At 37.7% G+C, this 27,447-nt stretch overlaps 2 protein-coding genes and 1 pseudogene across 2 annotated transcripts; 2 read left to right on the top strand and 1 right to left on the bottom strand.

Moving 5' to 3' along the window:
• Positions 1–5,197: 5,197 nt before the first annotated feature.
• Positions 5,198–9,916, top strand: LOC113282804 (phosphatidylcholine:diacylglycerol cholinephosphotransferase 1-like). The gene is made up of 3 exons (XM_026531901.1): positions 5,198–5,938; positions 8,884–9,021; positions 9,456–9,916. Exons 1-3 carry the CDS (start codon positions 5,540–5,542, stop codon positions 9,750–9,752), a joined length of 834 nt encoding a protein of 277 aa, XP_026387686.1. The 5' UTR covers positions 5,198–5,539; the 3' UTR covers positions 9,753–9,916.
• A 151-nt stretch (positions 9,917–10,067) lies between these two features.
• On the bottom strand, positions 10,068–20,303 carry LOC113282803 (WD repeat-containing protein 11-like). The gene is made up of 20 exons (XM_026531900.1): positions 19,178–20,303; positions 18,508–18,979; positions 17,529–17,616; positions 17,216–17,397; positions 16,871–17,007; positions 16,107–16,173; positions 15,656–15,824; positions 15,406–15,520; positions 14,732–14,807; positions 14,461–14,643; positions 13,816–13,976; positions 13,511–13,616; positions 12,910–13,114; positions 12,513–12,796; positions 12,206–12,327; positions 11,769–11,913; positions 11,582–11,674; positions 11,400–11,473; positions 10,863–10,916; positions 10,068–10,637 (listed from the first exon to the last, which is right to left on the bottom strand). Exons 1-20 carry the CDS (start codon positions 20,185–20,187, stop codon positions 10,319–10,321), a joined length of 4,062 nt encoding a protein of 1,353 aa, XP_026387685.1. The 5' UTR covers positions 20,188–20,303; the 3' UTR covers positions 10,068–10,318.
• A 1,908-nt stretch (positions 20,304–22,211) lies between these two features.
• On the top strand, positions 22,212–23,915 carry LOC113277839 (annotated as a pseudogene).
• The last annotated feature ends 3,532 nt before the right edge of the window (positions 23,916–27,447 follow it).

Here is a 27,447-nt window from a genome sequence, read left to right on the forward strand (position 1 = left end):
CAGTAAAAAAAACTAAGTCAGTAATAAGAATGAAGTAATTCACATCATCCTTGATCATTATACTGACCAATACACAGCTCCAAACACATTAATAGATGAAACATTATTTGCGAAAATCGCATAAAGATTAACTTCCAGACAATGTGCCTCGCTCACCAAGGAAGTAACCCTGATAGAAATCAAGCAAACTCTTCTCCTTATTAGTTCTGAAAGTGCTCCCAGTCCAAATGAATATACTAGTAAGTTTTTCAAATTTTTCTGCGGTAACACCCATACTCAATTAATATCCATGGTCCGTAGTTTTTTTCATTTTTTTAAATGTTCACCCCTTCATGAACCATACAAATATTTTCATAATTCCAAAGGTTGATCACCCGTCAAAATCATCACAATTTAGACCATTCGACATGTGCAATGTTACCTATAAAATTATAGCTAAAATTCTGGAAAATTGCATCATACCGCTGCTCCCATTTTTGATAAGCCCACACAAAAACGCATTCATACCCTAAAGATCAGTACATGAATATATATCAATTGCTGGATAATTATTCCACCACATAAAATCTTTAAACCGTACTAAGGACCCCGAAAATCACATTTAAATCATATATTCAGAAAAGCGTAATATAGTTTAGATTGAGGCTTCACCAAAACAACATTTAAAAAATTAAGATTCCCAGCCATCTTTTTGGACTACATTATGCTCTGTATCACTAATGTCACATACTTAATCATCACTAATGGTACGTCACATGGTTATTGAATACGCAGGGGATACCAAATACACTCAACCTTTTAGTTCGAAAACCTGTATAGATAAAAATTAATACAATTGCAAGTATACCAACTTAATGATCGTTAACAATATGTATATAGAATTGATATCGCAACCTTTACTCAATCAATATGTATTAGACATGTACACAAGGTCCGTGAACCTGATTGTTAAGCAAAGTACTTGGACGATCTCAAAAATCATTATCCAAGTTCAATCTAGTCGTATCCAAATAATTTAATTGGAATTATGCCACGTGATTAAACTTGTTATCTATCTTTCAAGATACGAATTCTATAAGAAACTAACAGTCTCGTAATCGATTACAATTAACCCGACCTATCTAGTTAGATTGAAGACGTACAAAGACGTGTAAATCATATTATATAGGTAAACAATATAATGCGGAAAAGGAAAAACACAAGATACCAGAAATTTTGTTAACGAGGAAACCGAAATAATAGAAAAACCTCGGGACCTCGCCTAGATTGAACACCATACTGTATTAATCCGCTACCGACACTAGCCTAACTGAAATGCAATTGAGACTGAATCTATCCTCCAAGCGATTCAGTTACAGTCGCGTTCCTTACGTCTGTTGAACCTCGCAAGGTTCTATGCACTTGATTCCCTTAGCTGACATCTTTTACATCCTAAGAGTTGCTTCAGCCAAAATAAAGACTTTTGATACCAATCCGCCTCTAACAGATAAGCCTATTTGATTTTCGTTTAGATCAAAGATCAAGGTGCGGAAATATGTTTGCAATAGACAAGCTAGCAAACCTGATAAATCCAGAAATCACGACTCCCAAAGAACAGCCTATATTCTTAACCAACTCTCAAGAACAATGGTCGAAAGATCAACTAAGATCAGTCTTTAGATATCTATCTTGAGGAATCACAAAGTCTAAGACGAAGAGAAATTTGCGATTACTATCTATCTTTCCTGAAAGAGATTATGAAAACCTCGATAACAAAAAAGAAAGATCAGGATTCACGAACTATCAAGGTAAAGATAGTCAGGCATGACTTCACGAATCCCTAAGCGAAGTCTTTTTAGTTGTACACCTAAAAGGTCAATATAGGCGAATCTAGAATCAACTAGGACACAAGGTGTCAGGGATTCAATATCCAAGTTGACAGAGATGCTTAATTTATATTTTTTAAAGACCAGAGTTAGCTTAGAATTCAAGCTAAGATAACTTGAGAAGCAAGAAAACAATTAGGTCTTCAAACTACAATAGAATACTATACACACAGGTTTGATTACATAACCATGTATAATGACTGTTCGGTTTTGGAAAGTTAGCCAAAGAACTAAAAGATATTTGATGTTCATTTAAACACCTAAGAAATTAATCCTAATTCACATACATTACTGTTTAAGTGATCAATGAAGTCTTAAAAGTGTTTAAGAGAGTTCTAGCAATGCTAAACATATTAAAATAATAAGTCTTTAAGCATCTGCTAAACATTGTCGGGACAGTTAGTACAACGGTTTTCCAACTGTAGGGCTTGTTCACGAGTTAGAGTGCTACGGTTCTTGAACCGGGTTTGCCAACCCTACTAGACTACCAAAATTAGTTGACCACGGTTCGTGAACCGGGTTCGCCAACTGCTAGCCAATTTAACCAACTTATAAAATCAGTTCGCCAACCTGGTTCGTCAACAGTTCCCAACTGAACTTGTGGTTTGCAAACTGGTTCGCCAACCTTCCTGTATTTATTTGTCTTAGATATCTGTGGTTTGCAAACTGAATTCGCCAACCTACCCTGAGTAGAAGTTATAGTAAGTTCATATTTCTCTCTTATGATGTTTGAAATATTCCCAAGTGATATAATCATTTGCATGTGCAATTTTCAATTGATTCACAAATTAATTCATAGAACTAATATTGTTAAGGACCTTTGAACATCAAATCGCTAAAATTATATTTCGAGATTTTTAACAAGACAAGCTTGAATGGAAACATTTTCTTTGTGAATCTACTATAAGTCATACGACATAGTCTCAATAGATAGAATTATGGTATAATGAGCAAAATAGAATAGCTCTGTCTTCACATACCTGATACAGAAGTTCTCTAAATGTCTTCGTCGATCTTCAGTCTTCAAGGGTGATATATGATACTCAACTACAATTCTAACCTATCTGAAATCTGATTTAGTATACTGGAAATCAAGATATAGTTTTGATCACCTAACATTGGCAACAAGCTTGAGATAACAAAACTTGTGGGTTCAACCAAGCAATTCTCTAACAGTTATATCACGCCAACTAGAGGTATTAGGCAGATAAACCCACTATCATCCCATATCTTCATAATTTATTTATGGAAATCAGGTGAAATTCTTTCAAGGTCGGTAGATCAGGTCGAGGTATGTGCAGAAATTCTATCAACAATTTGGGAAACTTGGAAGCATGAAACATAATGAAGGACTACGTATATTTCATAAGGCACCTCCTACTTTACATATGATGTGTGCGGATGACCTCCTCATCACTCACAAGACTTCAGATAACAATCATCTAAAATATTTACTCCAAGCTTATAGCACTTCAGCGGGACAGGTAATTAATATAGAAAAATAGACAATTATCCACCGTCCGAGATTGGCTCAGCAAGTACTGGACAATATACATCAACTATTCAACATGCCAACCACCTCGACTCCGCCAATATATATAGGATTACAATTCAAGAAAGGGAGAATCTCTCGTCACATCTTCGCACCATTGCTACGACACGAAAGGCAAAAAGGGTGGATAATAAAATTCCTTATGCCTGCATGAAGGAAGTAATCTCATACCATCCTCATCCAACCCTCAAAGAAAGAAAATGGCTTCCCTCATACCTACCCTCCAGCAACACTTATTTCATCGCATTGGAAATGGGTTAACAACCCCTCTATAGGAAAATTGGATTCCTCAGTTTGAAACTCTCAATCACACTCAATGCTACCTGTTCCAAATAGTAGCTGATCTCATCGAGCCAAGTTCTCATTCCTGGAGGCAAGGTTTGCTAAATAACCTACCTCCCAGGAAGCCCAACGAATTTATGAATATCCACCTACATTTGGACAACCATCCAAACAGGGTCATTTGGCCGCATTATAAATCTAGAAAATACAGCACTACATCAGGCTACAAATGTCTGAATACCAACCAACATTATCTCAACCCACACTAGTTACCAAATTCTTGTGGATATTACCTTTCCCACCAAAAATACAATCTTTTTATGTGGAAATCAACCAACAAAGGATTACCAATCTTACACCGCATCAACCTCACTAACTCCAACCTTTGTCCTCGATGCAATGCCGAATCGGAATCAGCCAAGCACATCTTCCCTCACTGTCCAACTGTAACTGTAGCATGCAAGACTCTCCTCTCTTATCACTTAATCAACCCATCCATTAACCACATTTCACCAATCACCCTAAACCCCTAGAAAACCATTGCGTAAAAGCCGTAAGGAAATGCCCCAATATTTTCCATTTTTTTTTTTTTTTTTTTTTTTTTTTTTTTTGTATCTATGGATTTCCATAAACGAAGTCATATCCGGCAAACAAATACAACTCATGACGAAATCCTAATGAAGCCTTAAAGCAAAAGCAGAAATTCGAATGGGCAAAACAAATTTCTCCCCTAATCCTTCCTGGAGATCCACCGACATGAACATCATCAAAGAATCACTGAACAACAACAACCATATTGGATGGCCCAGGACGGACAAAGACTGGATCAAAATCAACACAAATGGAGCTACTGGAGGTCACCCTGGTTTCACTGGCGCAGATTTCATATGCCGAGATTCAGAAGCGAAAACAATATTGGCTATTGCGCAACCTTTGAGAATAACCACTACTTTAACAACAGAGACTTGGGCCACTCTAATGGCATTTAGAATCGCCAAAAGTTCTTTTTGAAATAGACTAGGAAAATCTCATGCGCTGCGTAAAATATACTATCTGAACCACCATGGTACTTATCTGAAATAATTGCCGAAATAATACAGAGAATGAGTCAGGTTCTATCCTGCGATATTCAACAATCAACATAACTGTAGAGAAGGAAACCAGACGGCGAACGACATAACAAATTATGCAGCGGATGAAAGCCAAACTGAAAAACATTCAATAACGATTTCGGACCAAGCAATCCCTATCCTCCATTTTTTATAGGTTAGAATAGAACAATGGTCCCTAAAACTGCATTATGATTTATGCTACTGTAGGGGTTCGATCCCCAACCTCCCGTATGAGAGGAAACTTGAAAACCATCCGTCTAATTGATGGTTCTCGTACCCTCCATCTTTAAGAAAAGAAAAAACACCTCTCTATGGGCGGTGGTGTTTTAAACACCTTCTCAAATATCTTCTTGAATGTGGACGGTGTTTTAAAGTGGGCTGGCTTCAAAAATGCTCACACTTTACTCGAAGAAAGTGACTTCACTATTCCCCATTCATTCATTCAGCAATAAATGAGAAACCAAAAGGAGTACTGTTTACAATCCTACACCCGAGAACACACAGAAACAGTCTTTTCCATAACAAGTTAAGATTTATTTCAGGTACACACTTGCAGAGAAGAGTCAGATCTCAAAATAAAAACAAAATCACCAAACCAAAACCCATACCTTTCTTTCTTTTTCTCTCCTTCATAGATAAATCCGCCACCAACCAACCACCACACAATCTCTTTTGTTATATACTGTACATCTCTCATCCATCCACAATGCCAAACTCTCCTACCCACTATGAATGGAACTGCAAAAACAACCTCACATCTCAATGGCAATAACAACCATTCTACCACAACTTCTGAATCCAATCTCATTAGAAAAAGACCCATTACAGGAACTCATCATTCAGGAGAAAACAATAACAAGATCAGTATGACTGTTAAGAAATCAATACTAAGTGATGCATACTTCATGAGTTGTTCAGTGAAAGATGGTTTGGATTTGTTCAGATATCATCCTATACCATGCATTTTTGGTTTGGCTTTACTTTTCTTCATGGGTGTTGAGTATACTCTGTTTATGATTCCTTCTACATCTCCACCGTTCGATCTAGGGTTTGTTATTACTGAACCACTTCATCAGATGCTTATCGCTCAACCTCTTCTCAACACCATTTTCGCAGCTCTCAATACGGTAAATATTACTTAATTTGACTTTCTTTATTCTTTATATCAGCTTTTGACTTTTAGGACTACGTGGCTAAGCTTTTAAATTTTTTATACCATGAGTCATGTGATTATCATATTTATCGAGTGATTTTGCACCGACTGCGAGCATGTTTAGACGTAACATTATGTTGGTTTCGAAAGTTATGTACCTAATAAATCGAAATGATGTAAACCAGCATTTTTGGACGGGTACAGGCTCCCGGTGCTGGTTTTATATTTTAGTGCCAGTGCTGTTAGATTATTAGCACATAATTTTTACATTCAATTTGAAGTCATGTCCTCAGAAAAACTTACTAGAATTTTTTATTTTGGATTTCTCCCCGGAGGATATAGAAGGATTCTTTAAGAAAATGAATAATCATAAACATTATAATCGTCACTAGCAAGCAAGTGACTATCAAATGAGTGGTTTCTATTATTTTTATTATATAAAATAGTTTTTTGGGGAGGAGAAAGCAATTGAAGTTCGAATATAGCATTGTCAACCATTAAGAAAATAGCTTTCTTATTCACTGTATTCAGCTTTATTATTTCTCGTAATTATCTTACTTGCTAGTTGTATATATATCTATCTAGAGTAAATGGGATTTTTTCGTAAATTTTTTTAGAACGTGGTGTTAAGTTGACTGTGAAAGTTATGTGTCCAGTAGAACCAATATTATATTAAAATTTGAGAGAGAAACCTTGTTAATTTTGATTCCGCAAATCTGACAGTTGATTATGAAATTTGGGATTACTGGTACATGATTTTCACAGTCAATTTAAAACCACGTCTTTAAAAAGTTCTACAGGAATTTTCTCCAGGATCTGTCTCTGCAGGTGTAACTTTTCTTTTATATTATGGACACATGATTATCATGTTTATCTCGAGTCCATTAGTTTTTCCTTAAAAGACGGTGATCTTAAATACAAGTATAGAAATGATTGAAAATATGATGTGTTGCAACGATACGCCTAAATTGTTTTTTCAGCCGTATCGATACGTATTTACACGGATACGTATTTACACGGATACACGTAGTAATATTCCGGATACTTCAAGATACAACTCAGTTAGAAAACTTTGACTAAATAATAGATATCAACAGCTGTCAAGATAAATGCTAAATCTCAGTACCTTAATATCAGAAAATTTAGATATTTTACTAGACTCTATGAGAAGTTTTAACTATAGTGACAAAATATGACAAAGTATTAGTTCCAAATTTGTTGGAACTACTGATAATATATTATAATTTAATATATATCCAGACCTTTTCTCTCTCCAGTGAGGTTAATCATACATATTATAATTTAATCATGCAAACACATATATAATATATTTATGTTGGACTACTGATCAATATTGAGTATGCCGTATCGCCGTATTTTAGATTTTCAAGTTGGCGTATCCGTATCGTTGCAACACAGAAAATATGTAACTTGATAGTTGGTGCTAGCGTGATAGATTTTCAAGCATATATTCTTTTTCAGTTATATGTATTTGGCTAGATGAGTTTTTCGCTCAATGGTGATTAAGGTGTCCAGTAAAAGTGTGTCTAACCATGGCCTCATAAAGACGTGCACTTTAACCATGTCTTGTTGGTGTTATGCAGTTACATTTGGGTGCCCTAATTTCTATTGAACTGAAGACCAGTTAGCTAGAAATTGATCCCACACAGAAATGGTATGAAAACAATTGGGAAACAACGGGCCACTTTTAAATTAGTTTGAGACCATTTAACATGGTTTCGAGCATTTTCAGTTGACCTTGTTTTTTTAAGGTGTTTAACCGTGGTTGAAAAACTCATAACAAATGAAGGTGGAAACAATCTTTTTCTTTTTGACAGGCAGTTCATTTGAATGGCCCTAAAAGTTGCAAATCTGAATTTGGACGAATAAGAATGTTTCTGAGAATGATCCCATATGAATGCTAGTGATCCACAAAAAGTAGCGCATATAAATTGGTTTTGGAAGAGTTTGTTTGGGCGGTATATTAAGAATTGTTGAGGTGGAAAACCTAACTACTCATTGATGGAAGTGCAAAAATAAACTAAAGAACAAAACTTTTTAACTACTGCCCAAATAAACTCTCCCAACAATGTCTCTTTCGTGACCAATTTCTTTTAGTAGGTTCTACAGTTTTTATATGGATCTCATCATTTCCCAAAAGGTTTTTTATTTGTCCAATTCAGGATACACAATTTTGGGGTTATTCAAATGAGCAGTCATTTAAAAATACCTAGTTGAAGACATATAAGATTTATCGGGAGCTTTTTACTAAGAACAGTAGAATATAATATGAGGTCAAATTCGTTAAATGGGCCATCTGTTAAAAATGACAAGTAGAAGATATATGCATTGCAGGTGAGTAGTTCTAAAATGCAAGTTCTGTGCAAGTTTTGTTCATTGGTGTTCGAGGTATAGAATTTGACGAATTTAACCTCATATTAATTTTATTGTTTTTAGTAAAATTCTCTAGAAAAGCTCTCTGCAATGATAGCAGAGATGGATGAAAAGAAAAATGAAGTATGACTTACTTACAGATATCTTTGACGTTTGATAACAATTTTGGGGTGGGGACGTGAAGTGCTCTTTTTGATGTGAACTAAAATGGAAAAACACAGTACTGAGTTACACTCTATAGACTTAAGAGGGTTTTTGTTTAAAAAAAGAAAGAAAAAAAAGACCGATGTGTTTGGGCAAGTGGCAACTTGAAGTAACAAGAGAGCTAGCTAGTAAAAGTTTTTTAGTGGAGGAAAAAGCAACTTAAGTTAATAATTAAAGCACTTCTCACTTTAAAAAAAAGTTTTCTTTGTTTTTTTTTGTTGGTTTTGCAGCTTTTGCTCTTTGTTTCTCTTTTCTTTAAAAAAGATTATGTATTTCTAATCTTATTATCCATTTTGTTGGGTTGCTGCGATGGTGGTCCAGGTGTTTGTACTGATGCAAACAACGTACATATTATGGACATGGCTAGTGGAAGGAAGGCCAAGATCTACCATTGCCACAGTGTTTATGTTCACCTGTAGAGGAATACTTGGCTACTGCACTCAACTTCCACTGCCTCAGGTACCCTAACTACCTTTCTTCCAGTGGTTTCTCATTTTCCTTCCAGAGTCCATGGTCCAAAGACTTTGCCTGTTTAGAATCTCATTGCAGTAAGTATGGATAGGAATCCGCTGACCATACCATTGCCCATAACCCTTCACTAAGCGCGCCAATGATGGGTGGCAGATGATTTATGTATATGTGACTAGGCAAAACCCTGTCATAAAAAAATTAATCTCTTCCTCCATCACTGCACAATTAACTGGTTGTGGCTGAATGTTGATCACGTCATTGTTACAACTCACAAGGCAAGGGTTTAAAGAGAAACCCATACATCGTGAATCAGTATTTTGGCGGTCCTTTTCGAGATATCAAATAACTCATATTTATTTTAATGGTCCTATGTTCCAATCCAATTCATAAATTATAACACAAGGTCAATTTTGATGGCACAGGGATTCTTAGGTTCGGGTGCAGATTTTCCAGTAGGAAACGTATCCTTCTTCCTGTTCTTCTCAGGACACGTTGCAGGTTCAGTTATTGCATCAATCGACATGCGAAGGATGAAGAGATGGGAGATGGCGTGGATGTTCGATACATTGAATGTACTTCAAGTGGTTAGATTACTTGTGACTAGAGGACATTATACAATAGATTTGGCTGTCGGTGTAGGTGCTGGTATGCTTTTTGATTCACTCGCCGGCAAGTATGAAGAGAGCAAAATCAAAAAAGTCGCTCATAATAAGGGATAGTTCTGTTCTGTCTTCTTAGATAAAATCAGGACCAACAAACTAGGGGGTTGAGCTAATGAAATGTTACTGCAAATTCATCTTTTTTACCATCTAATAAATTTATATGTTACTGCAAATCCTCTTTTATCGTATAAATGCGACCTACTCGTTCACAATTTCAACTATATCAAGGTCCATGTGTGTTGGTCGGATTGCATGTGCATTTGCATTGGTAGTTCAATTGCTATTTAAGAGGAAGACTTTTAAGAGAGGAGAATCACAGCTTTGAGTGGGGGGGACCTTGGACCTATGGTACATGTTCAAAATTCTCATAGCTGTTGAATGTGTTACTATAATTATTACACCTTCTTTCGAGGACAAGTAATCAAGCGATTTATGTTTACAAAAATTCAGCCCTTCTGTCCTCTTCATAACAATAATAAGCCCCCATGAGGGGTGTAAGTGGACTGTATACAATAATTTACAAGATTAAGAAAAAAAAAATAGTAGGCCCTAAATAATTGGGGTCGAAACGAATCTACACTGCTGGTACCAAATTATGGAAGACAACCGACTGCATACTATCATTAATTGAATAGTGGTTGGGAATCCATGCAAAGATGTACTAATTTTCTCTGATATTGCCCAAAATACTCACTGACAGCAATTACCTCTTCGTGGTCTGAACCCAATCGTGGCAAGACGAAGGACGGTTTCTCTCTGACAGGAGAAGGCGGGTTTGCCGATGGTTCGTCAGTAATCTCTTCTGACTTAGAGGACAGTAGTTCTGCATTGATCTCGTGGCATGCGAGTAAAAACATGGCGGCTGTATCTGCCTGTTGCCACTCACGAAGAGCTGCTAATGCCTCCTTCATGGCACCAGCTGCAACGTACAAAATTAAAGCCCTGCATTGTTTTGACAGGGTCAAAATGGTAGAGAGAGAAAAGGTTGGGCAATATAGAAGAAAATTTGTGATCATGTTGACCAACTTTAAATTGGGTATGATTGACATATGTGGACAACTCATTTCGCAGTCCTTTTATCCCAACTGTCATATTGTGGAGAATGCTTGACATGTTTGGTCTGGCCCGCACTATCAAACTAAGCAATATGACAAGAAGATTCTTTACCTCCAAATATTGTGTTCTACGTGGAGAACCTGATCTGCCCATCTCAGCAACACCCTGTGTAATTGAGAAACAAATAAGATGAATAGAAGAAGTTACCCAAAAATCACAGATTCAATCAATTAAAAATTAGCTCAGTGGCTTAGTTGTTGGTGGCGACTGCCATATGTATATTTAAGGATCGTGCTCTAACACAGCTAGAACTGCTTCTTGATTATTACCTATCGTGTTTATGAGTTTCATAAAGTACTTGGAAAGCTCGTGACTTGCAATTAACTGATTTTCATAGACCCAATGAAACCTACTTAATGCCTCTAAATCTATCAGTTGATACATACTTTTTTTCCTTTTTGCCCTTTAGAAGACCCTGGCACTCCTTGCCAAGCTTGTGCCATGCCCATGATAGACGTTGCCATGTTTATTGAATTTATTTCATCTCTTTTAGAGAAAAACACGAAGTACCCAGATAGTAGTAGACATAAACAAACATGGGATATAATGATGACAACTACGTGGTGTACAGAGTGAGCAGAACTGAACCTTGCATAATCTGATCCATGCAAATGTGTCGCAGCTAAAGTAGCTGCATCTGTCCAGCATCCAGCGTCTTGTAGCTACAGTTCCACATAAAAAATAAATAAAATTCAAAAGTGAAAGAGGAAGTCAAAGGTACACATGAAAGCTGCATGTTCCAGATAATGACTTGTCAGTCTGAACCCAACCTGCGAGCATGCTTCCTGATGCCTTCCAACGGCACAGAGAAGATGTGTTCCAGATAATGACTTGTCCGTCTGAACCATGTTAGCGGCAACAAACTGCACAATCACAGAGAACGATAAATGAGGAGAACCTTAAACTACCTCTAAAGTTACACAACTCTGGGAATATCTGTAGAGAATGAATGTTTACCTTCACAGCTAGTTCAAGTAGAGACCTCGACACAGCAGAGGATAGCACAACTGCACGGAGAGCATTCGCATAGAAATACGAACTTTCTGGAGGGGTGGAAAGTAGCAAACTAACTGCAGCTTCTAAGTCTCCAACTGAAACAAGCCTGATCATCAAAAATCGCCATCAGCAGCTGATCATTTTAACTTATATATTTTCAAATAAATATCAATTATAATATAATCAAATGCTTTTCAACAGCTCATCAGATCAATTAATAGTCTGAAAAATCATCAATCATAATACAAGAAAAAGAAAAACGAAGAGCACGCCAGAAACATAATGATCCACGGCATTTAAGTGCTTTACTACTGCAGAGTCGTACAAACAGATCTTATTAGATACATTTCAGGGAGGGGGACTACTTCCAAAGAAGCAATGAAAAGAAAGGGACTTACTCATGTACACGGTTCTGAATGGACTCTTCTCCCTCCAATTTTTCATGCCAAGGAATACGCTCATTAGCACATTCCCACAACTCCTCCTGCTCAAACGCCATCAACTTAAGTCGACCGTAACTCTGCTCAAATAGAAAAGCCAAGTCTTAGAAAATTGAATTTAGTTACAACAGAACAAAATCCTTGAGCATCAATGACTAGTTATAGGTCTATATGCAGCATACTGCTTAATTAATTACTAAGTAATTCTAAAACGCAGAACTAACATGAAGCAGCAATACTGGTAACTTGAGAAGCAGAGACGAACCATATTATTCTTCGTAGCCCTTCCTAATAATGATCTTCCTTTGGATGTTAACCTACTGAGCATAGAAAGGTCACCAAGATCTGGATTTGCCGACAAAGAGGGTTTCAGAGAGGACTTATTTGTTGATTTGTTAATTAAATGAGAAAGTGCTCGCGGTAACTGTAGCCAGAACAATGCTTCCGATGCTTCACCAAAGATTGCTGCAGCAAAGGCAAACCTCATAGCAGCACCTTTATGTACTACTGCAGCATACAGCCTTCCCCTCTCATCATCAAGTATGCAACCTTGATAAGAGAAAATATAAATTTACTCAGAAATTGGTCAGAATATTACAATAAACTGAAACACAATCTCTAATGAGAATAACCAGCATGTAAAAATACCAGAGAGAACCCACCTTCTTTTCTATATGGTTCTAGTACTTTGAGTAGTAATTCTGGCACCACGGCGTCACCAACAGTTGGAAGTTGCGACTCAATCATGTAACTGCGCAAGTCTCTGGAGGATGAACCAGCCCTTGGTACCGCAGAAGCACTCCCATCTATACAAGCTGCATTAAACCAAGTGGGCTTTACACCAAGTTGCAAAACCATTCGCAGGGCCTGCAGTGGACAAACAATAATAAACATGAAATTAGTAATGTTTAGACAGAGTTGTGTTCTAGCTAATATTATTTGATTTCTCCTCCATCAGATGCGTAGTTATAGAACATCAGACACAAGGAAACATGGTTACAGTGCAATCGAGTGGGGATTGGATTAGAGCCTAATGCAATACCATTTAACTTGTATCAGACACAAGGATACATGGTTACAGTACAATGGAGGAGGGATTAGATTAGAGCCTAATTGTTTTAAGAACACTCAATACAAATGCAATACTTTTAACTAGTATCCACTTCACTCCTCAGGTCCAAAACATCCCTGGTGAAGAAGAAGATATGACTAGTTACTAAAATTGCAATAAAGGAAGCAATCAAAAGGATAAAGAGATTTTACCAGAGCATGAGGGGTAGGTAGTAAAATAGGAGAGCACAGGGGAATAGGTCGAAATCTCTCTTTAATAGCTCTAGGCAAGGATAGCGGACCAGATCTTTTGTCATTACTGCATAAAAAAAAAACCATCAATCTGAATGTAACATTAATCAAGAGATCAAGAGATCATGACCTGCCAATACATCTCTTGCATCTTTCTCAAGAGATCATAGCACACACTTCTCCTCTCAACTCTTTCAAAAACTTTCTCAAATGATGAAGAAAGGGGAATAATTTAAAGGGAAAATAAGAGAAGATTCATAACGCACATATTGATCTCAATGAGACGAAGACTACTGTCAGCTCCAGCAATGCACAGTACCAGTGGTTCATTTTTCTCCGTTCGCAGAGGTAACCAGTCCAATTCCAGTACAAGGGTTCCAGGAAATTGAGGCTGTAAAAGCGAATTGGCTAATGGATCCTGTGAATCCTGTAAATTAAAACACGGATACCAGTAATCAGTTAAATTCATTCACAAGTGTGTGGAGGCAAAAAACCTAACTTGATTTCATCTAATTTTGCTTTATAACCAGTCAATCTCAAATATCAAATTAAAAGGCTGGGAATGCTTTGGCAAAGTTCACAAGACACAAGCCAAGGACCAACAGAAAACCAATCAACAGTTAAAAGGTGCACGGCCATCATTAGTGTTGTTATATATGATAAATCAAACCAATTCACTTATCTCAACTGAAAAAGCTAATCTCGTATATAAGATTTATGAACTAAATGAGGAACTGGCAAAACCAAACAGGCAACAGCTATTCAAGTTTATCAAATTTTCCTGTTTTACCAGTATAAAATCATTAACTTACAGTGTGTGTGATTTATTTCAAATATCAGTATGTATGATCGAAGATGATATTGAGCTAATACGGTTTCTACGAAGATGAAAGAAACATCAGTGCACTTACGAGATCAAATATGGAAAACGTGTTATCATAAAATAGTACAGCAATACGCCCTCGACTACGGTCACCAACAACAACAGGTGAGAATTTTATCCTTCGGATTCCTTCTCTGTGAGTGTTGAATGAGGAAGAAAACCCAGTTGTCACATCCCACCAACGTATGTTCCCCGACCTGTCCCCCATAACCTAAGAAGGAAAGAGCCGTTTCCATATAAAGACAAGCATCTAAATGAAAACCTTATCTTCCTGAGAATAGCAGAGACATGTTACGTACTACATGAGGAAGACGGTATGCCATCGCAGTAACTAATCCATCTGAGGGAACAAATGAGGAGGATGGCCATTTGGGTCTGAAACAATTGTTAGATCAATCTTCCATGAGATTCTATAACCAGATTCAAATTAAAAGCCCCAGAAACAATCTATCTGATTAACAAATTATAAACAGTACGGCGTCATCCCAGTCGAATGACGGTATTAAGCACGAGATATAACAAATTAGGAGTTTCCAGATCTTTTATCCAAACTCTAATTTTGAAGGCCTTCGACATTCAACCTATCATAAAATTAAACTTTCATGGGAGCTAATAGGTTTTCGATATCTCTCACACAAGCCTTAGGCTCCAAGAGCAGAGATAACCTTCAATGCTGCTTCAAATTATTCCAACACACATTCCTGGTTTACTATCATCAGGGAAAGAAACTGGAAAAAGAAACAGATGTTTCTTGCTTCCTTCTTTTGTCAAAAGTGAACAACAAATTTGCAAATGCCATATGAAAATGCGATATACTCTCCAGAATGGTAACTATCGTCAATGGGAATTAGTTGTTTACTGAGAGCGCAATTAACTTGTTAAACTAAGTATAGACCAATTCGTCAAAAACAAACGAGAAAATAGAAATATCTTTAGAAGCATATACAAGTGGTATTTTAGACAAACATTTCACCTGAAGTCTCGGATCCTTCGACCGTGAACCTCAAATACACCAAGTGCGCCATTGACTAGTGCAAATGAAAAACTTTCAGTAATTTCATCTGTAGATCCTTCTGAGCTCGTGGCCTCTGGAAATTTTTTTGAAAAACATTTCTTAATTTTTTATTTTTGGAAGGGGGCTCACAGGTGAAAAATTATGAAAAAGTAACACAAACAAAACCTAAGCAAACATATAAAAGAATACCACAGGCCAACAAACTCACTAGGATCTGCTGAAACTGCTTTTGTAGGGGAGGCTACAGCAGGTGAATCAGACACTGCACGATCTTTGGAGGAAAACGATGATTGTTTAACAGGCACATTTTGAACTGGCTTTGGAGCTGTTGGAAGTGTCCACTCTAATACTGTGAATGGAAGAGCTAATGATCTAAGCTACATGGAGAAATAAAGGATCATAAATTTCCCGAGGAAGATCTGGAAAGTTTCATGAGGTAGTTCATCGAAGTGAGAGAAAAACAACATTTTTTCATAACCAGATGTGGGATTCAAATAAAACACAACAAAATAGTAGTGATAAGTACAATAACAATAGCAGTAAATGCAATTCTTAAGCTACAAAGCATTCACATTTCCAAACAAATTGCCTTATTAACGAACGACGTTTAAATATAATGATTATAAAATAAAAAATTAGAAGGAACCAACTTCACGTACCATAATGGGGTTCTTTGTCATAGCCCAGACCTCCACAGGAGCATCACGAAACAAAATAAGAAGATACCTAAACAAGAATTTGAGTCATCTTGAGGTTATTTAATAGTTGCTCATGAAACTAAGGTTGAAAAAAATATCAAACATCAAAAAATCTAGCCAAATAGTTACGTAGCTAACTAAAAAAACCCATGAGATATTTACAAGTAAGCGAACTACGTGAGTGCAAAGCAACCAGTCATACGCTGGCAGTATTTGCCGACAGCACCAATTTCAAATAAAGGATACCCTATCTAGACTCCGAGATTTATTTTAAACACTTCTCCATGTCTAAGACTCATTTTTCTTTCTTCTGTTGGGTAATTGAAATATGTAAACAACATTCCGATGTCTTCTTTGTTGCATAAAACAATAGCCAGAAGTTTTAGTCCAAAACTATAGATAGCTGGGACCGTTAAAAATGAACTGCCGAAATAGCTGATCTATTGGACAATATGTACTTCAATTTTAAGTGAGATATATGGAGTAAATAGTCAATTAAGGAAAGGAACAGCCACTCAGAAATTAAGAAGCTACTCATTATTAATATCACGAAGACAGTTGATACTCTACAAGTCCAGGTAGAAACACAGTAGTCTCACTGTGTCTGACATAACCATACAGAAAACAGATAATATTGAGTGTCAGGGAGATAGTGTGATATTAATTAATCAATAGTTCAAAAGACATGAAGAATAAAAAAGAAAAATCATGGGTTCGTAGTCAACCTTCCTGATGAAGAAGCCCTCAAAGCTCTAATTGGAGCACGTTCAGGTTTTTGTAAGACACGAAATGGTCGATTAAGACCACTTCTAAGACATGTCACAACAAGTCTATTTGTATAGCCACCAGCTTTTTCACTCACCTGAATAGGCAATGATGCATATCAGCACAAGAACATAAATGAACTAAGAGGAAACACAGTACATGCAGACCTAGAAAGAAGTGAAAACATAAAGCATTTAAAAGGGAGTATGTCACGAGAGAGCATCAGAGAATTGAGTCATTAACAGGGGAGAAAAACGGCTCTGTCCCGTTCACGGATATTTACAGCTTAACTGAACTGCATGTACCTGAAAATATGAGAATGAAACAAGACGAGAATTTCCAAGCCACCTTAATCCCCTAATTATAGTATTATGAACAGAAAAGCTTGCTGCTACAGCGTTGGCAGAAACATCAATGACATCAATGCTCCCATTTTGAGTTCCTAACGCAACCAGTGGAACTGCTATAGCAGGACTATTACCACCACCTTCATGTAAAACAATCTCATTTAATTAACTGATTTGTCTTTTATATATTTTTAAAATGACAATGTAGAAGAAGACAAATATCAACAGAACGTAAAAGCGAGAGTGAGAGAGAGACAGATGCAATACTTACGAGCCAAAGTAGCTGTTAAAGAAGGGGATGGTACGGCAAGCACTGTAACCGTTGAAGACAGAAAATGGAGTTGACCAACTAAACTAACCTGCACCAGTGACTGACACTTCAGAATTGACAAGTTAAACAAAAAGAATTAAAGACATGAAATGAGCTACGAAGTCGAATACGCTAGCCAGTAAGAACAAGAGCTTGAGATGTAAAGATGGGGACGACTGTTTTGCACGACTATCCGAGGAGGAAGAAAACCATACCAAGGGTGACTTAAATTATTGCCAGGTGGACTCACAGAGCTCTGAAATACGTAGTTAGTAATAGCAGGTTTACACAATGGGTTGACCCCGAGATTGCACTACATCCACTGGCCTTGATGATACTTAGTACTTCTATCAAAACTTCCTTTAGATGCATGTTTTCCAAATGCAGATATCATTAGGCTCAAAGCAGGGACATACTTACGAGTTTGCTGAGAAATTATTAATACGAAAAGAAAAGAATCCCAAACTTCATAGTCTTCATTGTATATAGAGGAGTTTAGTAAAGGGAACGATTCGCTAGGAACAAGATGGAGAGGGTATTCCAATCAGTGTTTATATCTACATGGCTCAAATGGAAATTTGCTTCTACTGACCAAAAAAAAAAAAAAGTTGGGATGATGGTAAAGGGCATGATAAATTCTCTAAGAAGACATACTAATGGAGGAGCATCTACTGTTGTACAAATACATGTTACACGAAAAAAACATTGCTTCATTTATGCAGGATCAATATCCAGAGAAAATTTTATAGTAGAAGGAATTAAAAGACATATTGAGAGTTTATAGTTTGTACAATAAGTGTCAGTTACATGGAATGTTATTAGCAAAAAAAGCAATTTGTCATGCCACTCAGTTTGTGCTATATACTATCTTATGTTGGGGAACCTTTAACAATATCGAGTGATGCCAAAGTGATGATGTATGGGAAACTGAATGACTAACCTTGATTAACAAATCTTCAATGTAAAATTTTGAGTTGAATCGACGACTAAAAGTGCTATTTGCAGACTCAGATTGTTTAACTTCATCGAGTAGAGGTCCTGAGACGGACGAATCTGTCTCGTTGTTTGTCTCCGGATCTACCACCACGTTGTTATCAGTAATCCTACCCAAGTTAAGAGTATCTACAGTACCTTCAAGTGTCAGGCGCCAATCCCATACTTTCCCATCATCAGTAATGGAGATCAAATGGGTGTTAGAACCAAGATATGATTCACTGTAGGAATCCAAGGGAATCTCAGAATCCATAGCAGGCGAAGAGGCAGTAGGTACACCAGAATAAAGATTTGCGAGACCTCGGAGTGTAGATTCTGATAGGCAAACTACGACAGAAAGAACGGCAGGTGAAGGAACAGATGTGCCAATTGATGGCAACAATTCTTCTGATGCACACATGGTGTACGCCTGCTCTTCTCTGCAATAATAAGTGAGTAAGTTTTGCTTCGTCTAAGTTCCGAAATATGCCAAAATGATGAGTGTGACAAAGTTTTAGTTCCCATGAATAATGAAAAGATGTATGTGTTTGTGATATAGGCTTGCCAAGGTTTAGTATATACACTGAAAAGTAATTGAAAAGAATCGAAACGAACAGTGCAGGTTGAGATACACTTACTGTTTCCTTCTCCAAGTACTAAGTTTCCCATCAAGGTGAGAACAGTACAATAAATCATCGTCTGGATCAGGTGCAACATCCATAAACTTCCCATGTCCACGAGGCAACCCAATCGAAAACAATGTAGCTTTATACTTCAAATCAAACACTAAGAACTCTTTGGGAAATGTTACAAACACAATATGTCTCCACTGAGGAGAAAAACAAAATTTCACATTATGAAGTGGAAAAACAGCCAATGCAGGTGAAGCAGCCGAAGAAGAAGTCTCTTTCTCTAATCTCTGTAACTCACTAAAATCATTAAACGTAGGAATCTGAAACTCATTAATCACAATATCATCTTCCAAATCACCCAAAATTTTCACAGACAGTAAAAAACCTTTCAAACCTAAAACACAAAAATGCCTAAAATCAAACGGATCACGACGAATACAAGAAAGAAACTCAGGAGAAGCATCATATTTCCAAATACATCTCCCAGTACTGGTATTCCACAACGAAACAAGTGAAGGACCATTAATAGAAGCTAAAATCCAAGTATCAGGTTTAGAACGAATCCAACAAAGATCTTGAATCCCTAATTTCTTATTATCAGAATCAAAATCTAACCAGAGAAGAATTTGATGAAGTCGAAAATCCCACAATGCAATCCTCCCTTGTCGATCACCAACAGCCAAAATCAGATGAGAATTGTTAGGTTCATGAGTTAATAGATCACGACGTAAAGGCTGTGGAGTCCAACGAATTGATGAAACAAATGGAGTCAGGGTTAATGGATTAGTAGATGGTGGTGGCATTGGTAAAACTGTAATAAGCTGCATTGATTTAGTATCAACGATAGTGATACTACTACCAGCACCATATGCGAGAAGACCACTTGAACTACAATCTGCAGATCCGCCATTGTTACGACTTGGTGGACCTGGTAACATACAATCCCATGAACCTTGTGGTGGTAATCGAGGTGCTGTAACACCTGAAGAAGATGAAGAAGAAGATGCAGAAGACATTCTTTATGTCTGAGCTGGGGAAGAATTAGAAAGAGAAGGAAAATGGAGTTTTTTCGAGGTGAATCATTTTCTGATGGATGGATGTTCTCTGTCTGTGGGTACTGTCAGTTTCTGTAAATGCGTTGAACGTTATTAGGAAGATATGTGTTATGGGCTTATTTGTTTTGGATTTAGGCTACCATGTTCGATGTAAGCCCCATCCATCCCGGTGCGAGACGTGACTCAAAGCTAAAGCTAGCCAGAGGCATATATGCCAATAACGCCTCCGGATGGTTCAAGACAAATGTTCTCCAATCTAAAATTTTAAGGAAAAGATTTATGCCTCCAGTCCAGTGTGAATGGCAAGATGCAGGACTTCCACGGCCGAAGAAGAAGAAGCTTTAGCTTTGTTGAAAACAACGGATGACCATTACAAAGGAACTACAAAATCTGGTCATTGAGGGAGACAATAAAGCAACTATTAATCATCTACAAGGACAAGACACATCTATCAGCCGGCAGAGTAAGGCAATATTAGAAGAAGTTAGAAAGCAAGCTTCACAACTGGTTTTTTTTGGAGGTTTTCAGCTTGTCAACAAAAAAGGAAACAAAGTAGCAGATCTTTTGGCCAAGAAAAGGAGAACAAAAGCCTCTACAGATTTAAGTTTTTCTGAAACACCAATGTTTTTAACTCCCGCAACAGCTTATGACACTGTCAAAGCTTTAGAATTATGTAATATAAATGCAAACTCTGTACCCTTTTCAGTGGATGCTTATCACTGATTCAGTCATCGGCCGGACTGCTCAAACAGAGCTTGTTCCAAATGAGACTGAATCTGCAGATTAGTCTTCCCTGCAGTAATGTATCCTTTTATCTTCAAAAAAAAACGTCCAGTGTGAAACCCCTCTCCTTGAAATGGGCTTGCGTGCCTCTCAAGCATTTTTCATCAAACACCATCCGTAATTCTGAAGCACTTGGAGTTGGATGTGATATTGCTAGACAAAAAATGACTTAGATTCCTGAGCTCATTTGAGACTCCAAATTGAAGCGATAATGATTCTGACAGTAAAAAACAAAAAATCATCATCCCTTCAAAAATCGAATAGTTTAAGATTTATAATAAAATAGCTTCGCATTTTCCGTCACACATTGAAAAATCACCTCCCACTTTGGAAAAAACTGAAAAAATACAGGTAACTTTAATAGCTTGTTTGGATATTATTTAAAAATTAGTTTTCGATTTTTAAAATCAAAAAATCTAATATTTGTGAAACAAAATATTTTTACTTCTAATTTCTTTGATTGAATTGTGTTTCTGGAGAAGCATAAGCATTTTTGCTCCTAATATCCAAACACCCACTTAATTTTACATTCACTTCCTTCTCTAAATTCTTGCATGACATCTGTTTTGAAATTACGATTTATATGGGCTGATACCAGATTACTAGGAGCTGATACCATTTTATATAGGACGAAAAAATCTTAAACGATCCTGATCGTTGGATCGGCTAAATGGTATCAGCCCATATAAATCATGTTTTGAAATGGAATCCTTTTCCAACCATGGGGTCTGCTCTAAAGCGCTTTAGTCAATATATTGCTAGCTTAAACAAATTTTTTTTCCTGCCAAAGAATCAATCAGTTTAATAAAATATAAAATATACTAATAACACTTTTAATCCATCCAAGTTTTCAAAGTTCATGCATGCACCGCTAGGAAATTATGACATTAGATTAGTATTTTATATTTGCTTGATCAGTATATATAACATTAGTGATTGTAAACTTACTTGCCCAACAAATTTTGTTCTTTGAAAAGATAACGATCAAAATTCAACAATCAAAACTACCTTTAAAAATACTTAATAGTTTTGGACGGATAGAATATTGTTGTGTCACTATACTTGCTTAAGATCCGGCATATGATAGTTTGTTGCCTACGTTTCGGGCCTGTACTTCAAATTTCTAAATGCAATGCCAAGTTATTCACACTATATATACACTACAAGTGTATATGATCTCCTTTCATACGAACAACAAAGAGCAAATATGAGTACCACTTCAGTAAGATCATCCGTTCTCTTAATATTGCTATCTTTCTTTAACTTGGCAATTTCCATGGGAGCTTCAAGCTTAACTAATATGGAGATTTCATCAAGTGTCTTTCGGATCACTCTAATACTTCCATCCCAGTCTACACCCCGGAAAATTCTAATTACTCATTCATCTTGCAATCCACTATGGCAAGCCTGAAATACAATACATCCACGACTCCTAAACCATTTCTTATACTAACACCTTTAAAAGAATCTCATGTTCAAACAGCTGTGGTTTGTTCGAGAAAACATGGAATTCAAATCAAAGTTCGCAGTGGAGGTCATGACTTTGAAGGACTTTCGTATATATCAGATGTTCCATTTATTATTGTTGATTTGTTCAACCTCAAAAAGATCGACGTTGACGTAAACAATAAAGTAGCATGGGTTCAGTCTGGAGCAACAACGGGTGAAATCTATTACAAAATCGCCAAGAAAAGCAAGACTCTCGGTTTTCCTGCAGCAATATGCACTACTGTTGGTGTCGGTGGGCACTTCAGTGGAGGGGGGTATGGGTTCATGTTAAGAAAATATGGCACTGCAGCGGATAATGTCATTGATGCACGGATAGTGGATTCTCACGGTACAATACTCAACAGAAAATCCATGGGGAAAGGATTGTTTTGGGCCATTAGAGGAGGTGGTGGAGGTAGTTTTGGTATCGTCATTTCGTGGAAGATCAAATTAGTACCGGTTCCTCCTGTAGTAACTGTTTTTTCCGTGAGCAAAACCTTGGCAGAGGGTGCAACTTCACTTGTTCACAAGTGGCAACAAGTTGCACACAAACTTCCTCACGAACTCTTCATAATGCTCGGGTTAGGTATAGTGGATGCTACTCCAAAAGGAGAAAAAACAATCATCGCAACATTCGACTCCATGTATTTAGGTGATGCCAAGAAGCTTCAAACTATAATGCAAGAAAGATTCCCTGAGTTGGGTTTGGAGAGTAAAGACTATACTGAAATGAGCTGGATTCAATCTGTATGTACTCTTATTCGATGGATTTCCTACAAACAGTTCTATAGATGTCTTAGTGAATAGGCCTCAACCAAAGTCACTGGCCAAGGTAAAATCTGATTATGTGAAACAAGTCATTCCATTAATTGAGCTAGAAAATATATGGAAAAGAATACTAAAAGATGAGCAAACTGGAATGCTGTTTATGCCTTATGGTGGCAAGATGAGTGAGATTGCAGAAACTGAAACTCCTATCCCACATAGAAATGGAACCTTATTTAAGATTATATACTTAGTTTACTGGACAGAAGAACAAGTTGGGATATCTAAGAAGTATTTGAATCAGATCAGAAGAATGTATGAGTTCATGACTCCTTATGTTTCTAAGTCTCCAAGAGAAGCATATGCCAATTATAGAGATCTTGATTTGGGTCAAACAAGTAAAAATGGCACAGCCAGTTATGCACAAGCTAAGGTTTGGGGTAGCAAATACTTCAAGGGTAACTTCGACAAATTAGTATACGTGAAGAGTAAAGTTGATCCAGACAATTTCTTTAGAAATGAACAAAGCATCCCAAGTATTCCTATATTCAGAGAATATTTCAACACTACTGGCTAAGATTTTGATGACTATTGATACCTTGTGAAAATACGTGTAATTTATGTTCAAGTATTATAGGTACTTAAAATGTAATTTTCTTCCAAGAGATTGTAACATGCTGCATATCACTTAGCCGCATGACTTGGAGAAATAAATGTGATAGTAAATGTTTTGGACTTCCCTCCTGTATGCCTGTCCTTCTATCCAACCTTAAGTGCGAGCTGGTTTAATGAAACTCTGTTTGTCTAAAAAAGACAACTACGCATGGCACTACGAGTAACTCGATGCTCATGCTTAAAAAAAAAGATTGATGCTAAAATGTTAAAGCCAAGGCCATATACCCTGTAACTTTGGCTTCTTAGCAGTTTACGGCCATGAAAGGTTTACTGCTAATTTTAGTCAATGCAAAACAACGTGTGAACACATAAATCACGAAGCCATCCACGTGTTCAGAAACAATATTCACATACATTCTGATTCTAAAATTGTACGTCGTATGCGTAAAGGGGATGATTATATCGATTCATCGACTCAAAGCCTTCGAGCTTGTCCTTGTCTAGTCGAATATTATCATAAATAATGTTCGTATAAAGGAATAAACAGAGAATTAAGTACAAATGTAAAGCACATGTAATTCAACGCTGAATGTAAGGTGCTGAAATGTAAATAAGACAAAGATTTACGTGGTTCGGCACTAAGGCCTACATCCACGGGGCTGGTGTTTCACTATGTATTGAATGATTACAAAGATAGTCGAATGACTTTAGAGTATACATAGGTCTGCGGAAGTAGGGGGATTACTTACTCTTCCTATTTATCTCTCCTATATTCTCCTATAATTGCCCTGGATTGGTCGACCCCTTCTCTCTTAGTGGAGAAGGGTATTTATAGGGTTGGAACGTGGGTCCTACTTTTGAGGTGCCGTTGTAATCTTATCTTCTTGTGCTTTGTGCCCATCACGCAGAGGTCTTCGGCATATGCTGCGGCCTGAGCTTGAATACGAAGGATTATCCTCGCCTCTTCCACGAGCTTATTGACACGTGTATATCTCTTTGGTATTTAATGCGGGTAGATGGATGTCTGCTCGTGTCAGGAAAGTGTCTCTTTGTCTGGTCACATCTGTGTCAGTCAAACTTCCTCTCAGCCGTTGATCTGGGATCTTCTTTGGGATTGGGTGTATTAACACCCAAGGGGCATTATCTGGTGCTCCTCTGAGTCATCGTACCTCTGTGATCCTCTTTCCCTGACCGTCAGATCTGCTGACCGGTGGCATCTTCTGATGAGATGCTTGCTATCGTGTTTTGATATCTTGTTTTGCATGCCTTCCACGTGTCTCTTTTTGTACACGTGATGGATGATGAAAGGTGTACATACAATTTTCCCCTCTTCTTCTGACTTGGGCGTATTTTGCAATTTAGAAGAAGAAAGGTCGTCCTACACGTTTCCCACTTTGCATTAACTTTCCCCATAACTGCTCCTTGGTACGAGGAACGGTTATTGTATTCTATAGCTTCATAAATAGGAAAGAGAATGTGAAAAAAAAACTTTTATCCTCTTCTTGTTTTCTATTCTTGTTCTTTAGTCATTTATTATCGTCATTCTTGTGAGGAAGATAACAACATTCAATTTTCTGTCTCTTTCGCTCTCGATTGTTGTTGCCCCTGTATCAGCATTCAATTTTGATATCTCCGATCCTCCTTTCTTCAACTGTGGTTGCTGCTTGTCGTCCTCTTCTATACAGGTATGGGGTTTTTCATTAACTGCTCATCATTGATTTATCTATGTATCTACCCGTTTGTTTCCTGCTGCTGTATTCTTGTCTTTGTGATGAAGAACACACATGTCGAAGCATATATGCTTGCCCCTTTTCTTTGTTACAAAGTCTGTGAGTCTGTATCTAAGTATTATCCCTGGAGTTGTATGGAGTATTTCTGGTTATTTTTGGTTGTTAGGGTTTTCAACGTTTATCAGGATGAACCATCAATTATGGGTTTTTTGATCTTTAGTGATCTCCTCGTATTATTCTCTAAACTGTTTTTGTGTTTCCTTGTAGATATGTCTGATCGTCCGCGGGCTCCTTACCAAACCCCGCCGTCTAGTCCGCCAAGATCCCCCCCGCGTCGAGATTCTGACATATCTCCACTTGAGGAAGGTCCTTACAAGTTTTCGCAATCGGATCCTCGGGGTCATAGGGTTTCGTCTTCCTCTGGTGCGAAGGTTGTGCCTACTAAGAAAGGGGATGTGCCGAAGGGTCCTTCTGGATCTAGGTATGCTGTTAACCGGGCCCCTTCTCGTCCTCGTGAAGATTCTAAGAGTACGCAGGCTCCTCCTCGTGATGACTCTAGGAGTGCGCGGGCTCCTCCTTCTAGTACCGAAACACTGGATGTTCCGCCCCTTCGTTCAATGGCTCCTCCTTTAGTGCCTCCGCAGAAATCTTTGCCGCCTCCTCCCGCGGTTTCTTTCAAAGGGAAGTAATCCAAGGGTACTATGTCGAGAGGTGATCCGTCTAAAAATCTTCTTTCTAAAAGGAAAGCTTCGGAATTGAGTCCTACTTCTGATTCCGCAGACGAAGAAGAAACTGTCCCCGTGATACGCAACATTTCCGTTGGTAAGAAGAAGGTCACTTTCAAGCATATTGATCTTGATATGTTCAAGGAAAAACATGAGCTTCAAGCTTTTGAGGTTCACTTCTATGCCCCTGGCGATGATATCACTTACGAGCTCCTTGCTAAGTATCAGTTTGACGAGTTTCATCTGTTGACTACGGCTGGAGCCTTCGAGGAGGGCCTCATGTTGCCCCTATATAATTCGGGTGACTCCTTTTATTATGACGTGTTGGCTAGTCGCGAAGGCTCTTCTACGAACACTCATAATCGTTCCGTGTCACAACTATCTGGGAATTATCTTCGTTCACTGAAGGAATGTTACCTGCGAAGCAAGGGGGAGACTATGATGACCTGCTATGTTCCAAATCCTGATGAGAGAGAGTGGTACACTCCTCAGAATTTTAACAGTTCCTTTGGGGATTATGTCAACAGTAGAAACCGTAAGCCGTGAAGTGTTAGTCTTCGTAATATCGCTGCTCCTCGTGGTGAAATTCGTCTTTTGAGTGAGGTGAGTGATGTCAAGCTGAAGTATGTTGCTGGTACTGAGGGATCTGCTAAACGGAAACTCTTTCCTGCTCGTGAAAGGATTAAGCGTGACCATGATTATGAATGGCATGCTACTGTTATTGAGGTAGTTGGTCCTTGGGCTTATGGTTGGATTCCTGGTCCGCGCGGCTGGCGTCCTTATGAAAACAGCAAGCCTCGTGAAACTCCTCCTGCTCGTTATGGAGATTTCTGTCCTTGGCGTCCGAATTTCGCGGGCATGAATTTTTCTTACGCTCTTGATGTTGTTGATGGAGATTAGGAGGAGGGTTCTGGTTCTACCCATCCACCGAAGAGTGCTGCTGCTGCCAAGGTATAGTTTCTTCTTATATTCTATATTCTATTTGCCCCTTTTTCCTTGCTTGAAATAATTTTCATTTTTGAAGTGAGGGAAAAAATGAGCCTTTGTGGGTATGTGTACTGGTTTGTAGGTGTCGAAGAAGAAGAAACTTGGACCCAAACAATCTTCTACCGTGG

This window comes from Papaver somniferum, chromosome 5 (assembly GCF_003573695.1).
Source record: "Papaver somniferum cultivar HN1 chromosome 5, ASM357369v1, whole genome shotgun sequence".
Taxonomy (NCBI): domain Eukaryota; kingdom Viridiplantae; phylum Streptophyta; class Magnoliopsida; order Ranunculales; family Papaveraceae; genus Papaver; species Papaver somniferum.

Excerpts from the sequence above, each read along its gene's own strand:
- LOC113282804 (XM_026531901.1), top strand. The coding sequence starts at position 5,540 with ATGAATGGAACTGCAAAAACAACCTCACATCTCAATGGCAATAACAAC. Across the intron at positions 5,939-8,883 it reads TTTTCGCAGCTCTCAATACG|GTGTTTGTACTGATGCAAAC; the intron begins GTAAATATTACT and ends ATGGTGGTCCAG. Across the intron at positions 9,022-9,455 it reads CTCAACTTCCACTGCCTCAG|GGATTCTTAGGTTCGGGTGC; the intron begins GTACCCTAACTA and ends TTGATGGCACAG.
- LOC113282803 (XM_026531900.1), bottom strand. The coding sequence starts at position 20,187 with ATGTCTTCTGCATCTTCTTCTTCATCTTCTTCAGGTGTTACAGCACCT. Across the intron at positions 11,675-11,768 it reads TACTTGAACTAGCTGTGAAG|TTTGTTGCCGCTAACATGGT; the intron begins GTAAACATTCAT and ends GTGATTGTGCAG. Across the intron at positions 10,638-10,862 it reads GTAGAACACAATATTTGGAG|GGCTTTAATTTTGTACGTTG; the intron begins GTAAAGAATCTT and ends AAAACAATGCAG.